Source organism: Sparus aurata, chromosome 18 (genome assembly GCF_900880675.1).
Source record: "Sparus aurata chromosome 18, fSpaAur1.1, whole genome shotgun sequence".
Taxonomy (NCBI): Eukaryota; Metazoa; Chordata; class Actinopteri; order Spariformes; family Sparidae; genus Sparus; species Sparus aurata.
The window spans coordinates 2329588-2346720 of NC_044204.1; the positions used below are offsets into that span (position 1 = coordinate 2329588).

The 17133-nt window shown below is 40.2% G+C and overlaps 1 protein-coding gene across 2 annotated transcripts in view; it reads right to left on the minus strand.

Annotated features, from left to right (window-relative positions):
- Positions 1–5048: 5048 nt before the first annotated feature.
- dgkq (diacylglycerol kinase theta) overlaps positions 5049–17133 on the minus strand; it is a 23598-nt gene continuing 11513 nt past the window's right edge. Inside the window, exons 7-22 of one of the 2 annotated variants that reach the window (XM_030396676.1) lie at positions 16247–16315; positions 15930–16030; positions 15312–15526; positions 15110–15200; positions 14657–14711; positions 13535–13596; positions 12935–13085; positions 12610–12648; positions 11740–11855; positions 11419–11570; positions 10726–10874; positions 9573–9751; positions 9357–9457; positions 9021–9279; positions 8793–8855; positions 5049–8418 (exon numbers count right to left, since the gene is read on the minus strand). In XM_030396676.1, coding sequence (XP_030252536.1) covers positions 8320–8418; positions 8793–8855; positions 9021–9279; positions 9357–9457; positions 9573–9751; positions 10726–10874; positions 11419–11570; positions 11740–11855; positions 12610–12648; positions 12935–13085; positions 13535–13596; positions 14657–14711; positions 15110–15200; positions 15312–15526; positions 15930–16030; positions 16247–16315 — 1901 coding nt within the window. In that variant the 3' untranslated portion in view covers positions 5049–8319. Of the gene's footprint in view, positions 8419–8792; positions 8946–9020; positions 9280–9356; positions 9458–9572; positions 9752–10725; positions 10875–11418; positions 11571–11739; positions 11856–12609; positions 12649–12934; positions 13086–13534; positions 13597–14656; positions 14712–15109; positions 15201–15311; positions 15527–15929; positions 16031–16246; positions 16316–17133 lie in introns of both variants that reach the window. The other variant, XM_030396675.1, reaches the window with a different exon arrangement.

Sequence of the window (17133 nt, forward strand, 5' to 3'; positions counted from 1 at the left end):
CTGTGACGTAGAGCTCAGCCACAGATGAGGGGAAACACGAAGAGGTCTCACTCTGAAGCCAAAAATGTCATAAAACAATCTTTGGATCATCTTTATTTTATTTTATTTTTTTTCAGAATTTATTATCTCACAGAACAGGAAGTGAACAGGTGTGACACATACAGGTAATCAGTCATAAGAAACATCAGAACCCTAAACCATCGGGCTGAGACCGTGCCCACTAAGTCGAAGAGGAAGGAGACAAAAAACCTGTGGCTATCCAAACTGGACTTTTGTCAGAACCTCTAAATGATCCAGAGCAGACAGAGAGGAGGAGACGAGAAAACATAACGACATCTTCATTCCTTCTGTCGCAGGAACATCTGAGAAACTCGGGAGGATCTTTAATAAACCTCATATCCTGGTTCACTTCAAACCCTCCAACACACTGAGGCAGAAAATTGTCCGTCATAAGGACAAAACACACAGACATAAACAGAATAATGTAGTTTATGCTGTTCAATGCAGCAGGACTGCACAGATGTGTACATTGGGGAAACAAAACAACCTCTCCATAAACCAATGACTCAACACAGGAGGGCCAACTCCTCAGGTCCAGACTCTGAGGACAACAATGTGAACATCTCGTCCAGAGAAGACAGATGGTCTGAAAGAGGAGTAAAATAATCCATCTATGTCAAACTGGAACAACCATCGTTGAACGTCTTTGATGAGTCACAACTCTTCTCTGTTCTGGCACCTCAGTGGTGGAACGAACTCCCAACCAGTGTCAGGACAGCAGTCACTCGCCATCTTCAGCAAAAGACTCAGGACTCATTTGTTCAGACTTCACCTCGACACCGCATAAGCATGACTGAGCAGATAAAAATATTGATTGTGATGATCAGATGACTCACAGTATACAGTATACATACATTACTTATACTGATACTTTTGAGACTTAACATCAGATACCTTTACAGAGACTTTTTGTTGGGTTTTCTTCATATGGGTGACCTGCACTTTAACCAAAGTGTATCTTTACTTGTAATCTAGTATGACTGTTGGGTACTTTTCACTTGAATTAACAAACAAAATTAAATCAAATTTGAACTTCTGAAAGCAATGGACAGAAAATAAAAAATGTGTTATTAAACTGAATGAATCTAATCATGAACAGCTCGTTGTTTCCTGCTGTTTACAGTTAAATACAAATATAATACATCTATGTAGAAACACTTAAACATAATCAACTGAACAGTGGACAAAGACTGAAGTACTAAAAAGGTTATTCATAAATTAAAATGCTTTTTTAAATTCAAATGAAGTTCTTTATATAAACAGAGTTAAGTTTTAATTTAGCTATATCTAAGGAACACTGTGTTGACTTTCAGTATCTTTGACTTGTGTAAAATAAATTAAGTGATTAAGTTCTAATAAACACTACACTTATTTTTTTATTTTATTTTTCATTGTGACATTTTTATATATATATATATATATATATATATATATATATATATATATATATATATATATATATATATATATATATATATATATATATATTATTGTGACAATTTTCATACATATATGTATGTAAATGTAGAGTTAAGGGAAAATATATAGAAAATAGAAAAAAAAATATTAATATAAATAAATAAAAAAGCATGTATTGTGCTAATAGTGTGCAAAATATGTAGTGGTGTTGAACGATTTTTTGTACTTTTTGGTGTTTAGAGTGAGGATGGCCGTTGGAAAAAAAAACTGTTTCTGTATCTGTTAGTGCATGTTTTGGTGGATCTTAAAGTAATAGATGGAGTAGAACAAACTCTAGTACGGTACTTGAGTAAATGTGTCTAGTTACTTTCCAAGGCTGAACATCAGGGGGCCGAGCAGACGCCCCTGTGTAACACCGGTCTGATAGAAGTAACGACTTTAGAAGAGAGCAACGTGCTGCACGTACATTAGTTGCAGTGCAGAGTGAATTCTCCTGTCAGTTATGGAACATCTTTGGTGTGCGGTAAACTGTTGACTTGTGCCCCCTGCTGGTCAAACACAGCAGCATCATAGCGCGCAGCTCAGTCTGTACGGACACACGTGACATATATTACTATTAATATAATAGTTCTAATAATTAGAATTTTGCTGTTACATATTGTAAACTTTGATATTTAGATGTTTTTCATGTGTCCATTTTCTCTGTATGTTGCATGTTTATTTTATATTCATCTTATCTGACATTTCCTTTTAATTATAGCTATGAATGCTTAAATCATATTTCAAAGACTATTTTAATATTTTGTTTTTTGTTAAAATTGACTGGAACATCAAATCTAAACTGATGTTTTTAATACCAACAATGGGGGGCATTAAAGTCAGAACATTTAAGATACTGATAAATTACTTTAACCTTCAGCTGTGAGATGAAATGGCTGAACTGACTCTCACACAGTTCATGTCAGCTTCTGTTGTCAGTCGTCTGCTGCTGCTCATGTCTACATTTCTCTCAGTATAAATAAAGTATCTCTCTATTTATCTAGTCTATTTCGTATGAGGAGGAATTTGACAGAAACATCTCTTCTTTAGTTTGCAGATGCCCTTTAGTTTATTATGATTAAACACATAAGAATATATATATATATATATATATATATATATATATATATATATATATATATATATATATATATATATATATACATAATTCAGCTTTAGTTATTACAACATTCATAATAACCTGAACATCACATCTAAAAGCATCTGTAAAACAATTAGTGCAATTTAGAAATTAAACTTTACAGTTCAAACAAAAACAAAAACAAAACAAAAAACAGCACGTCTGCAAAAATATACATATCATCTATTCAATAAAACTTCAGGTAGAAACATAAAATGTAGTTACAGCAACAAATAAAACAGAGACAAATCTAGATGAGATCTCGAGGCACGTGAGCTCAGCAAACACACACACACACACACACCCTAAACATCAGAGCACTGGGAGGTGTTGAAGCGTTTCGATGAGGCACTACAGACCAGAACCAGCACCTGGCCCGGTTCATTAACAACAGGTACGTCAGACGCTACGAGGCACGACGGACGCAGAGAAGCAGAAGAAACACGTTAAAGCACATGTTAACATTTTTACCATTCAACGCAAGATTAAAGAGAAAAAAACATTAAGACTGTTTGAGATGAACGAGGAGAGTTTACAGTCGATTCATCAACAAGTGTCAGATCAGAACATGATGATGTTCAGTCCAACTTTCATTCAAACCCACTGAACTCTATTCCAAATTCTCCTGGAGGTGAAAAAGTGTCAGATTAAACTCTGTGTCCTGATGATGCAGCAGACTGAAGCAGGTTTCCATCTGATGGAACGACGCAGACACAAGACACAGAGCTGAGCTTCAGTCCAAACGGACCTCATCCCTAACAAAATGCTGATGATCTCAGGAGAAGTTATTTACAGCTTTTATAAAGTCTTTTATAAACTGTGAATATCGTCTCCTCAGATCAGTTTGTGTTCTCAGGCCATGTGCAGACTTGGACTACAGCAGACAAGCTGTGTGGAAACATCTGATGTGGGGTTTTTGGCTGTTAGTAGGTAACAACTGAACTTTAATTTATAACTCGTCAAGGGCTCTGTCTTCATGGAGCTGCAGGATCTTTTGTGCTTTGTTTGGTCTGAAGGTACTTTTAGCTCATAAACAATGAACTGTGTGAACTTTATATTCCTGCAAATTGTCAAATCGAGTTCAGTTTGATTTCAGTTAATTTCTGACAAAACAGTGAAACATCCTGCTGAACCTGTCCCTCACCTGTCTGTCACTTTCATTATATTAGTGTCCCCAAAGTCCTAAAGGTCTTATTTTCATATTGTACATGAAGAAAAAATTTAATCTTTCAGGACTTTGAAGGCAACATATCACTGAGCAGTGATGCATTTTTGAGGAGGGACTTTTTTAAAGGGATATTCCGGTATAAATTTAATCCATGGTCTAAATCACCGTGAAACTGTGTTAGACTCCCTCTAGAGAGATCAAGTTAGCAGACCGCTAATTTACGGAGTTTTGTCAACCTCAGAAACGACCGCACAACAACAATACACTGCAGTAAATGGATCCATTTCCGTTCATTTCTCTGTCCGCTCTCGATAATAACTGTTATAAACTGGCAGGTAAGACACATATGAACTTTGATTGCTTTTCCATGGAGTCTTAATCAGACATTTTCATCCATGAGCCGCGGAACTCTACTGCCATCGGTAATCGAGTCGTCAGGACTTCCCGTCAACAGGAAGCTGCTGCAGAAGAGTGGTAAATTTAGTCAGCTTTTCAGTAGAAATCCAGCTAAGCTAGCGGAGGTTAGATGCCCCGGACTATGTGCTGAGACCCTATTTGTACTGTTGCTGAAGTTTGGTGCTGTTCTGAGCATTATTTGTAGCTTTTTGGTGGTGGTTTATATTTGGATCCATTTACTGCAGTGTATTGTTGCAGTTAATATCCCTTTAAAGCAGCTACAACGAACTGTTCGTGTTGTTGATTCTGGCGCCCCCTGTGGACAGACGCAGCACAGCAGCACCTCCTTCTAAGGCAGAGGCATCAGTATTAAACTGAGACGGCTTCATAACCAGTTTATAAATTAATGATGCATTTAAGGACAGTGAGACTTCACAGGTGCCTGCTGTACAGAAACCTTTCGAGGGCAAAATACATTTTTGAAAATGACTCTTTACACAATGTTAGCTTAGCATTTGTCGCCTCTTGAGTTTTTTATATATCTGTATATAAATTGCACACTGAGGTTTCAACAAACAAGAAATATAACAGTTTTGGGACTATTACTGACAAAATAACTGTTACTGTGTCAATCTTTTCATGAACATGTCACAATACTTACAGCTCGACACATGGTCAGTTATTAGATGTTAAAGGATCTTGAACGCATCACCAAGGAGGACATTTTAACGTCTCCCTGCAGCTGGTTTCCAATTCTGCAAGATGATTTTCACAGAAATGATCTGAATCTGATGAGAATAATTTGTAATAAGATCAGCAGGAAACTGAAGTTTTCAGTTTATTATGGTTCTTTAACGGCAACAGACGAACCTGTTAGTGGGAACAGAGAGGAGATGAAATGCCGCTGTAGAAACATTCAGAACTACAGTACTTCATCCATGTATGAAAACACTGGGACACTATGTGTACGGGTCAAATACTCATAGCTACAGTCTACTGTCGGTACACAGCAGACTGTACAAACACTTAAGCCTGACCGTTGAAGCTGTTCAACTCCACAGTCGATCCAAAATTACAATTAATGCCACTGATGTGTCAGCACTCAGTCTCAGATCTGTTCATTCAAAGCCACAAATCTTCAACCAGGTCAAGTCAGGAATGAATCCAGCTGCAGAAGAATAACTCTGAACTCATCAGCCCTTCAATAAAACACTACAGAGTTCAGATCAACTATAGTTTGAGGCTTGAATAAAAACAGGACCTTTGAATTTCAAGTCAAACACAGAACTAGAATGTATCAATATCTTCTAGCACCAAAAACATCAAAATAAACCATTTAATGTGGATTTCAGATTTTAAAAAAATACTAAATATCACAACTGACATTCAGTGATTCAATACTGTTGTGGCTACATGAAGAGCTGAGACCTTCAGGTCCCTCGTCTGCTGCAGAAACTGTTTCTGTACGCTCTGAATCTCTGGGAATGTGGATGAAGTTCATTAAATCCTCCTTTCGTCTTTCTTAAGTATAAATTGGCAGCTGAGTTTCATCTTTGTAAAGTTTCCTTCAGGACTTACAGACAGGTTTCAATACAAGAGACGTGACGGAGGGTTTGGACTCCATGTCACAAATATTTCATACCAAAGTCAATCAAATTGATTGGAATAATGATTTCTAACACTGGAGGCTCCAAAATAAAACATGCAGCCTCTCTCTTCTACAACTTTAAGCTGTGACCAATAAATGAAACCAAAATCAAAATTTGTGGCTGGATCATTTCTGATAAATTGCTCCCCAATAACTGATAGCTAATGTGATCAATTTTGTCTTGCTAGCCAAATCATTAATACTAATAAATTGCTTAATTATTGCCTCAAATTAATTGGCAAGCTAGCTCACATGCCAAGTTTGTGTTTCTAACAAAAACAGTTGTTTGAGAATCTAGCTTGCTAACAACATATCTAACTAGCTCACCAGCAAGTAATGTTTACAGTGATTTTCTACCTGTAATCGCAGCAGCACAATCATATTGTCACATTTTGTTCCCACATTACACAGTACATTTATACCGTCAATTTGTGTTTTCCCCTGAAAAAGTTTTGTTTCTGTCAGCTAGATTATAGAAGCTATCTATCAAAGCGAGTAGGCTAACCCAGCTAGTTTTCTGGATAGTTTCCAGCTTGAAAGCTAGTAATGGCACTGTAATGCAGCTAGTGATATGATAGTTTTCTAGCTAGTATCTGGTGCTACATATAATCACAGATCCACATTTAAAGTACATTTATATATTCAATTTCTGTTTGTTCCGCCTAAAATAACAAGAGTTGTTTTGCACTTACAAAGCTAGTGATGCTGCCAGCTTTATAGGCAGTTGAGTTTTGGCATGGGAGCAAGCCAGCTAGCTTTCCAGTAAATTAGCTAATTAGCTTGCACGCTAACACTGGCACTTTAATGCAGCTAGTTATACTGTATGTTAGTTTTCTAGCTAGTGTCTGGTGCTGCCTTGGCCTCTGTTAACACGGGTTAAAACACGTTTTTGGTTTTTGGGGGGAAAAATGGGATTTAACCAACAGCAGATGACAGAAGAAGCAGAGATTTGTCTGTTTTAAATTCTGGATTTGATTCTCTTACATTTGTGTCACTGCTGCCTCTCAGCAATATGTCTTCATAAACTGAGACTAGACTTCTAAGACTCAACAGGCCGACTGCTGTTGGACAGACAAGAGAGAAATTCAGACAGACATCACAGCTGAGTACGTTAGCATGGACCGAAAACACTGTACAGCTTATGACATCTTCAACAACACCGTCTTCATTTCAAGTTACGGTCTTACAGGAAAAATTTGAACAAGTAGATTCGATTGTGGGACAGATGATCGACCAGCGGTCACCTAAGTACAGACTCAACGTAACGTAAGCTAACGTATTAACACTAATTAAACAAGCTAGTTTTCACTAAATCCAGCAGTATCTTTTAGCATTTCTGATGATCTGTTAACTGCTTCAGCACTACTGGTTATGTTAAGGTCAGCTGTTCTTCTTATGTGAGAGGGGTCTTGTCTTATGCTGATCCAAACTTGTTGAGCGAAGGTTGCTAACGTTTACTTTGCCATATGCTATGCTAACATAAAGGAGACAATGTTTTGTACAAAAACAAACGCTGACAGCAGGATTCAAACATCCCGTTTACAGTTTACTACACTTTCCATCTGCTGGAATACAAACTGTGCTTCAGGCTTTATCAATTCCCTGACTGGTCTGAATCTTCCAGTTCCAGTGGGCACTGTGGTTTCAGGGTCGGAGATTCTCATTAGCTTCACTGCAGAGTGTTATTTTAGACCACCATCACTGAAGGATTTCACAGAGTAAGAAAGCTCAGCTCAGTGCCCGCAGAGTCCTGGTTCAGATAAACATAACATGGTCACAGCTTCTCACAAAAATCTCTGTCTCTCTGTCCGTCTGTCTGTCTGTCTGTCCAAGGAGTGCTTCAGTATTCACTACTTTATATTCTCCATCTGAACACACTGAGGTCATATTCACTCTATAGCTGCACATTATTTTTCACGACTACAGATATCACACTATATCCACGGACACCGAGTCTACTGCTACTTACTGTGCAAATACAGTCACATCTGCACAAAAATGTTACAACTTCTGTTAAATACTTATATATATCTTTGTTTTGTTCAACTCTGAAGCTTATCCATACTGAGATATTGTCAAAATTCCATATTAACTCTTTATTAATCTATGTAGAAGAAGAAGTGAATCTATTAATTACTTGTTACTTTTGCTCTTTAAGTAAAAACAGTCACTTTTAGCTGCTGAACATGGACTCTGCTTATTGTGAATTCTGCATGTATTTAGTCAGCAGGATGAAAATGAGATCCCAGCAGGGCCAAACTGAACTCTTCCCACCATGTGCAGGCGGTGACAGGTAAACCTCCATCAGTCTTCCAGTCGATCGGTGGCCCGTCAGCGTCGCTACAAAGCTGCATGAGTGAAATCCCAGCTGGCTGCTTGAGCCAAAATGGCTTCCAGTTTCAGCAGGAAGCAGGTAAAAGGCAGGACACTGAGTCTCAGTGGTGTCGGTCAGTGCCCTCCGTCTCTGGACAAAGGACTCTCTGAATGTCCGTCCTTCACTCCTGAAGACTTCTTCTGCTTCTGTTTCGACTTCCTCAACATCCGAACCTAAAGACAACAAATGAGATCATTACATTACCAATAAACTACACACATTTTACATCAAACTACCGAAAAACTACAGCTTAAATACATATATGCATATAAATACACACACACACACACACACACACACACACACACAATACACTGTATATATACTGCAAAATAAAATAAAAAATGCTAATAAACTGCATGTGTATACAGAATACATCACAGTGCATAGAATATAATATTGGAAAATATCACATGAATATGTGATAGGAAGGAAGGAAGGAAGGAAGGAAGGAAGGAAGGAACAGAAAAAACAAGGACACAAAAGATAAAGAGCTGGAAACAAAAAGCTAAACTACAGATGCCCTGTACGGACAAACAGAGCGTACCTTTGGTCCAGCAGCAGAGATGATGATGTGTCCTGGCGGTTGGATCCATGGTTCTCCATCCACCTGGACAGGTATGGGTTTACTGACCGTGAGCCTAATGTAGTTCCCTTGAGCAATACGAATCCCTGACCGCATACCACTCTGCACCTGGCCCTGTCACACAGTTACATAAGTCAAGACTTATGTAAGTGTGTGTGTGTGTGTGTGTGTGTGTGTGTGTGATCTCACCATGTGGACGACCCCGGTGACCCCAACCACCTCCAGCAGCCCGTCATCGATGCTTGGTTTCCCATAGCGACCGTCGACCTCTGATCCCCAGAGATCAGCACCAGAACCCCAGCTGGGTATGTTGAGGAAAATCAGTCCCTCTATGTTGGGTAGCGGGACGTTCTGAGCATCCACCTGAAGCTGCAGCTCTTTGTGGAGACTCCTGGTGTAGCTGATCTTCTGCAGGCCAACCTTCACGTACACTCCTTTGTTATGGAACCTGTGAGGTGGACAGGAAGTGGAGTTCAACCCTCATCCTCAGAAACACATCAGAGTCTGAATGAAGTGAAGTTTTACCTGCTGGTGAATTTATCCGGTTCGTCCTCTCTGGCCTGGTGGAAGTCCAGGCTGAGCTCCGCGTCGATGCCGAGACCGAAGTAGTTGTTCATCTGTACAATCTGAGACACACATTACCCAGTTACAGCACAGCTTCCTGTCAGACAGTCTCGTTGAGCCACATGCAGCTCTTCAGTTCAAAAGTGTTCCTGACTGTCCTGGAGGACTGGACCAGACCTTGGGAGGCTCCAGGAAGCCGTTGTCCTTGCCATCCTCAGAGATGTCCTGAGCATCCAGCAGGATGGTCCACCGGTCCATCAGAACCTCGTCGGCCTCGTCCAAGGAGACCAGTATGTGGTGCGGGTCCTCGTTGCTGTAACCCGCTCCCCAGCGGAGGATACGAGCCAAGTCGTTACCTGACGAGACGGGACACACTTCAGTACCCGAGCATAAAGTCCGTCCTCAGGTCTCAGTAACTGCCAACCAGACTTTAGTAAGGTGTAAATGTGTTGCTAGGGAATATCTTTTAGTGCTGTCCAATCAATCAATCAATCAATCAATCAATCAATATGTAAACAGGAAGTCAAAGTTAAGCATCACAAGCTAGCAGAACTTGAAAAGCTAAAAAATAAACTCTTAGTTTTATTTCTGTGTGTCTCAGAGTTAAAACATCCAACCATGCTAAGCTAACTAATGTTATTCACGGATTTAGTCACTTGCTATCAGCACAATGTTTGCTAATGTGTGATAAATTGTGCTTTTATTTCAAATCTTCCAGATTGAATCATTACTAAACATCATTAATCAAGTTTCAGGTCAGACATGTAGACTGTGTTCCAGATTAGCGCTTTCATTCTTTAACAGTCAGGTATTAGCATGCTAATGTTTTGTCAGTTAGCTACAAATCAGCTACACCTGCAGCTAATCGAGGTTAATATTTAGCAAGAACTAGTCTGTGAGATTAAATGTAGTGATGTCAAACCTAATGTTAGTTAGCTAACTGATGTACTTATATAGCTAAAGGCTATTAGCATAACAGTCATTTGAGGTATGTTGTTATTTTAATGAAGCTTAATTTAAAATCTTCCAGACAGAATCATAATGAAACAGCTCAGATACATCGGCTGTTCTCCACATGAGCTCTGAAGAGATATTAGCATGGTAACATTAGCTCTGTGTGTTGGTTCTGTGAGCTGTACATACTGACGCCTAATCTCCTTGTAAGAACTCGTTTGTGAGCTGTAACCTGTTTAAATGTAGTGATGTTAAAACTAAACTGATCTAACTGGCGCTAACATGAAGCTAAGTTTGAATTTCTGAGCAGCTGTTTACTGAACAACCTCCATCGAATGACGTGATGAAATGAAAAGTCAACCTGTGTTGGTCTGACCTGTTCCCAGTGGAACGATGCCGATCGGCGGCTCTCGACAGACCAGTTTGTGCCGGACAGCCTCCAGTACTCCTAGAACCCAGCCCACCGTACCATCACCGCCACAGACCAGCACCCGGAACCGGGGAACCTCCTGGAATGTGTGGAGGCTGGACCAAAGAAGAAGGGAAACATCAGGAACGTTTCAATCATACAACAATGATCATACAGCCAGACATCATGCCTGACCTGATTTCTTTGTTGTTGTTGTTGTGTGTGTGTGTGTGTGTGTGTGTGTGTGTGTGTGTGTGTGTGTGTGTGTGTGTGTGGGTGTGCGCGCGCATGTAAACAGACAGCTGTTTTAATACAAGCTGTTCAAGTTCTGTGATGAGCATTAACACATTTTCATGGGAATTAAGGATTTATGAACATTTTTGTACATAAATTCTTTGCCCTGATGACTTTTTGAGGCAGGTTTTCTTCTGGTTAATTTTTTATAGCGAATTAACCGAATCAAACAAAATCAAATCAAAAGTGACAACAAAAACTTTTCAGATTTAACAAGAACATCTAGTTCAATAGTTCAAATACACAGAACATGCAGAGATTGATTTGGAAATGAAAATGGTAAAGTTAAAGAATAAAACTCAATCAATAAAACGTCAATACTCTCAGACCCTCAGCCTGGACCTGAGGATGTGTTACTGCTCTCACCCAGCCAGCGGTCCTCCGTTGGAGATGTCAAAGACCTGGTGGGGGTTCAGAAGTTTCCTGAAGCTGTATAGAAGCTCTCTGCCTTTCAGACCGCCGCTCTTCGGGTTGACGAACACCAGAAGTGGACAGACGTCTGCAGCCAGCTTGTTGAGCTTAGAGAGGTAAACTACAGTGACTGAACAGAAACTACAACATCTGAATCAGAGCAAGGAACCATCAACCACCTGCGCCTTCTACTTCATCTCATACATGAACTGATCTATGGTCTGTCAGTGGACGGATCTCTGTGACTGACTGACACGTGATCATCAGGTGAGTTACCTGGATTTCTGGGATGACGAGTGAAGTGAGCATCTTGTTGTTGACCGCTGTGTCTTTAGCCAACATGTAGATCCTCTCTGCTTCAGAGAAACATGAGACCTGCAATGCCACCGCACCTGAAAAGTACATTTACAGTTACTCAAGTACTGTGTTTGAGTACAAATTTCAGGTTCTTTCAGGTTTCGTCCTCTGCTCCACGACATCAGATCTGACAGCTGTGGTTACTTAACAAATGAGGATTTGTACAAAGAAAACATATAAAGAGTTCCAAACATGTGAAGATTGTGTTTGTAATAACTGTGACGGTGTGGATTATTATCATTCACCACACTGACATAATACAGAGTAGTTTTACAGAAAAGTATTTGTACTTTTACTTTCTCCAACACTGTCATCTAAAACACTGGATCCCACCCAGCAGCTGCTGTAATTGTAGGAAAGGAAAGCAAAACAAATCTTTTCATCCATTTTTGCTTTTTGTCTTGAACTATTAGATAATTTTTGACTTTTCAGGCCAAACGTGGTGCCTCCGTCTTTTGAGATACGCGACGTAGATTTCCTACAGAGGTCGGTGTAATCAGCTTCAGATGAGGGAGAAGCACGTCTTTCGATTTCAGTGTGCATTCTTCATTGAACACTGGACAGTCGTAGAGCTGTAGAGATCTAGAAGTCTGAACTCGAGACAGAAGAAAAGACAGAACTGAGGTAAACCTACAGTCACTACAAAATGTAGCAGCTCCTCAAAAAAGTCAAAAGAAGGAAAAACAGAAAATGAAAATGCTGTCAGAGCGGCTTCAGGACAGAGGAGACGACGATTTGGGTTTTAAATATCTCATCTCAGCACATCACAACACATGACACCCGCCTCACCTTGACTGGTGTAGATGTGGCTGATGGTGACCAGGTGACCTGCAGACAGAGAGGAGGGGAGGTGAGTGAGAGGAGCGGTCCTGCTGTCAGGCGACCTCAATAACAAGACAGGAAGTAAAGCCGCGCTCAGACATTCCTGTCAGTATATTTACAGAGAAACCAGGCAAAGAATTTTAGTTTCCTCCTCATTTATAAAGCGAGGAAGAAGTCAAATCTGGGTGTTCATCACTGAATCAGCGCTGTGGTGCAGAGAGTCTGAGGCTCTGAGTGTTTAACAAACTGTGTTTGGGTAGAGTCGTCTGAGGTGACGTCAGCTGTGACTCACTCTTGATGGTCAGGTGTTCCTCGATCAGCTGGACATACCCCTCTTTGGTCAGCAGGGGGGGCAGTCCTCCAATCAGCAGGCGGACCTGCAGCGCCTGGTTCCTGTTCTCCACGATGTAGAACCGAGTCTGGTTCATCTGACGCAGAGAGACCTGGAGAACCAACGTCTCAAAGGTTACAACGGATTCCTCTTTTATCATTTTGATGATAGAGTTTGAGGGTTGGACTCTATAAAATACTGGTTCTGAATCATCAGGGAAGAGTTTGTGCTCCATAAGTACTAAATGTTCCGTCTCCACAGCAGAAAGGTTTGTCCAAAATGTTATATTTAACAGCGTAAACCTGAAGTATAACAATGTAAAAACCAGTGAGACAAAAAGTTAAACTTCAGATCAACAATAACTTTTGGAAGATTTAATAGGACCTCAATTGGGTCAGCTTAAGATGTTAACAAAACTCTGGATACAATTAAAGTTGTGTTTGCTGAAGCTGAGAAGGTGAGAGGAAGTGTTCAGTGTTTCCGTGGTGGAATAAAGATGGTTCAGCATCTTTGTGTAAGTCAGACGAGACGTCTCCTTGAGTCGTGCTGATTTCTTCCTACCTTCCTGATCTCCTGCAGCTTCTCCAGAATCTTCTCCTGAGGAGTCAGCATCTGTCTCTGGACTGCAGGACACACATGGAGAGGACTGATCAGACAAAATAACCCTAACCCTAACCCAAAGAGCATTCTGATCCCCAGTTTAAATGTAGCTTCATGCTAATGTCAGTGTTCACTCAGTTTAGTTTCATCATCACTAATTAAAACAGGCCACAGCCCAGGACCTCATTCTCAGGTAGAGATTAGGTGTTACTGAAAATTTACAATATTTACTGAATATGTTGTGTGGCTAACTGACAAAGCTAATGTTAGCATGCTAATATCTGCTGTGTTTAGAATAAAAGAGATGATGGAGAACAGTCCAAATGTCTGACCTGAAAATGGATAAATGATGTTTAATAATGATTCAATCTGGAAGAGTTTTCATGACATTTTCCCAGAACAACACAATGTTCTGCTGCAACATTTGACTAAATCAATGAACAACATAGTCAGATATTTCTCGTTTCTCATTACAAGCTGTATGAATACTACTAACTGTGAAACTCATGTATGCAAACACGTATACAAAGATTTAGATTTGAGCCTCTAAAACTGTAATAATCAAAAGATTTGCTAGCTTTTGATGCTACATTAACACACAGCAAATTGCTCTGCACATGTTTCCTGGCAAATTGTCAGGCTTTAATAGTGCGATCCGATTTAGTACGTGTTTAGTTTGACACTGAGTAGTAGCCACTGAGAGCTGAGGAAGGATTTCTGTTCAGACCAATGAATTCTTGACGAGCTGCTTTTTCTCCAATTCTGTCTTACCAGATGTTCATAGACGGATTGATCCGTCCTCAGCACTCGCCCGAGGTCACAGGATTTAATGACTTCATTTGAGATTCATTCTGGTTAGAGGTTGACTGGAGAGATTATCTGGTGACTGTATTTGTCACTCCAGTGTTAAATCTCACATGCAGCTGTGGCAGCTTCGGTCCCTTTTCTTGTGAAAAGTGACCCGCACCACATACTTTTCAAGTTCTGCTAGCCTGTGACACTGTGACGGTATTAAAAACTGAGACATTTAAAGGACGTCTCTGGTGTTTCTGCGTGTGCTTTATACCCGATGTCACTGCTCACCTTGCTTGCTGCTCATGCACACCTCCAGCAGGCTGAAACTGGACACGTCTTCTTGCTGAAACAACGCACAATCGTCATCTCTGATACAAACTCAACATTCTGCTCTGTGACAACTTTCAACAGTTTCACCGTCAAATACTTTACTTTAAAAGCGGAAAGAAACAGTTTTCAGAAATTTTTGAAAATATTTATTCTCTTTCTCACTGAGAGTTCAATGTTCAGACTGTTAGCTTAGCTTAGCATAAAGACTGGAAACAGGTGGAAACAGCTAGCCTAGCCGTGTCCAATTGTAACAAAATCCAACTGTTTGCAATAACTTGTTTGGTTGATGTGGCAGTTGTAGCTTCATGTGGTTCATGTACCAGAAGACTATTTCTTGTTGACACTTTGAGATTTAGTTTAATCCGTCAAGGAACCAGTCTGAGCTAATCAACCTGTGGAGGACAATCGTACCTGTCTGTCCAGCTGACTGAGGACCTCAGTGAGGACAGAAGCTGCTGAGCTGCTCTGAGAGATGGACACGGAGACAAAAGCTGCACCCGACCTGAAACACAGCAGGTGAGGACATTAACCTGGAAACATACTGAGCGAACTGAGGGAGTATTTACAGGTAGAGGTATGGCTGGTCACTGAGAGCATTGACCTCCTGTCTCACCTGGGCCAGCCTGCGTACACCTTGATGACCTCAGCGTCTCGTGGTTTGGCCCTCAGAAGCCAGGCGTCCCCTCCATCCTTCAGGGAGCTCTTGTTGTCCGGACCGCCGTTACGGTTGAGAATGTCGTCACTATGGAGACGGTGCAGGCCGCCAATCTCGTGCAGCTCGAAGTCCTGAGGTCCATCGGGGAGGTAGAAGGCTCTCAGTGCCGCCTCCTGCAGGACAACACAGGTACTGCAGGGTTAGGGACGCGCTTATAAGTTATTATTGTTAAGAAATGAGAAAAACATGCAAAGAAAAATTAATTTAGTGAATACATTTTTTAATCAATAAATGAATACATAAAACAGAATGAAATCGGAAAGTAAACAAAGAGGGGAATTAATACAAAGGTGACTGAAAACTTTAGTTATTTATATTGATATCACATTTGACACATTTCTAATATTGTTTTCACTGCATTTAATGTAGTAGTAGTAGTAGTAGTTGTGGTAGTAGTAGTAGTAGTAGTAGTAGTAGTTGTGGTAGTAGTAGTAGTAGTAGTAGTAGTAGTAGTTGTGGTAGTAGTAGTATTAAAAAACAGCAGCAGTAGTTTTAGAGAAGGGGCGGAGCTCTCACCACAACTTCCTCATTCCTCGTGGCTCGAAGGATGGAGACCAATCGGAAGAAGCCGCGCTTGATGGCATCATCGCCGTCAAACACCTTGAGAAACTGTTTCCCTGTGGGTTCACAATGTGCGCACGCAAACACACACACACACACACACCTTTAACTTCCTCTTAAATTCACACACACACACTTCCTTCGGTCTGAAATCTTTCCATCCAGACTTCATGTGTTTGTTTCATCATCAGGTTGATCTGATCTCTGCTCAGATCCTAAATGAAGTTCTGTGAGTATGAACTCTCTGAAAAACAACAGAGTGCTGGACTGACCTGACTCTGGAGCAGCCGGCTGACCGTCTTTAGACACAGCAGCAGACGGATCGACATCATCTGAGTTATCTGATCAAACATGGAGGACACAGTCAGGCAGACAGCCGGAAATCTCAGAAGGAAGGATTGAGGAAATAAACACACTGAACCAAGTCCTTTTTCTTCAGAGTTTTTGTTTCTAATTAGTTTTAAAACTTTTTTTAAAAACTCAAGCACATATATGAATCATACGAGCACTGTAATGTTGTGGTGAATAGTTTCTAGTCTGTGTATGTCGTCAGTGTTGCATTTATTGTCATTATAAGTGGTTTATTCTTGGTGGAGTCGACCTTGAAAAAGATGTTTCAATTACAGTGAGACTTTGTCCTTTTTGAGTAATTAAGGAAAAAGAGAGAAAAGAATAAGAACTTTAATTTACACAAAGGATTTTAATATTTGGATCGTTTAACCGATTGTCTGTAGTCCAGCTAAACTTTAAAAAAATGTCAACAATCTTTGCAAATTTGGGCACATTTAATTAGATGGCCTCATACGCATATTTAGACATTACATATCACTATCAAATATCAGAATATGTGTAATAACATATAATCAACTGGGAAAGATCACGGTGACAACTGTTCCTAGAGTCAGCTAGAGTGTCTTTCCTCAGAACACCAATACAACTTTATTTTTTCACCAGCTTTTGTTTAATTAATTTATTGTGAGTGTGACCTTAATGTCAGTCTGTTTGTTGCCTCACAGACGGTTTTCAACATCAGGAAATTGTAAAAAACCTAATTTTTACTTTTTTACTTTTGAGTGAAGCTGTCGGGAAACGAGCCGAGTGTTCACACGCAGTTCTAACAGAGGATGTGGTTTCTGTGTGTGTGTGTGTGTGTGTGTGT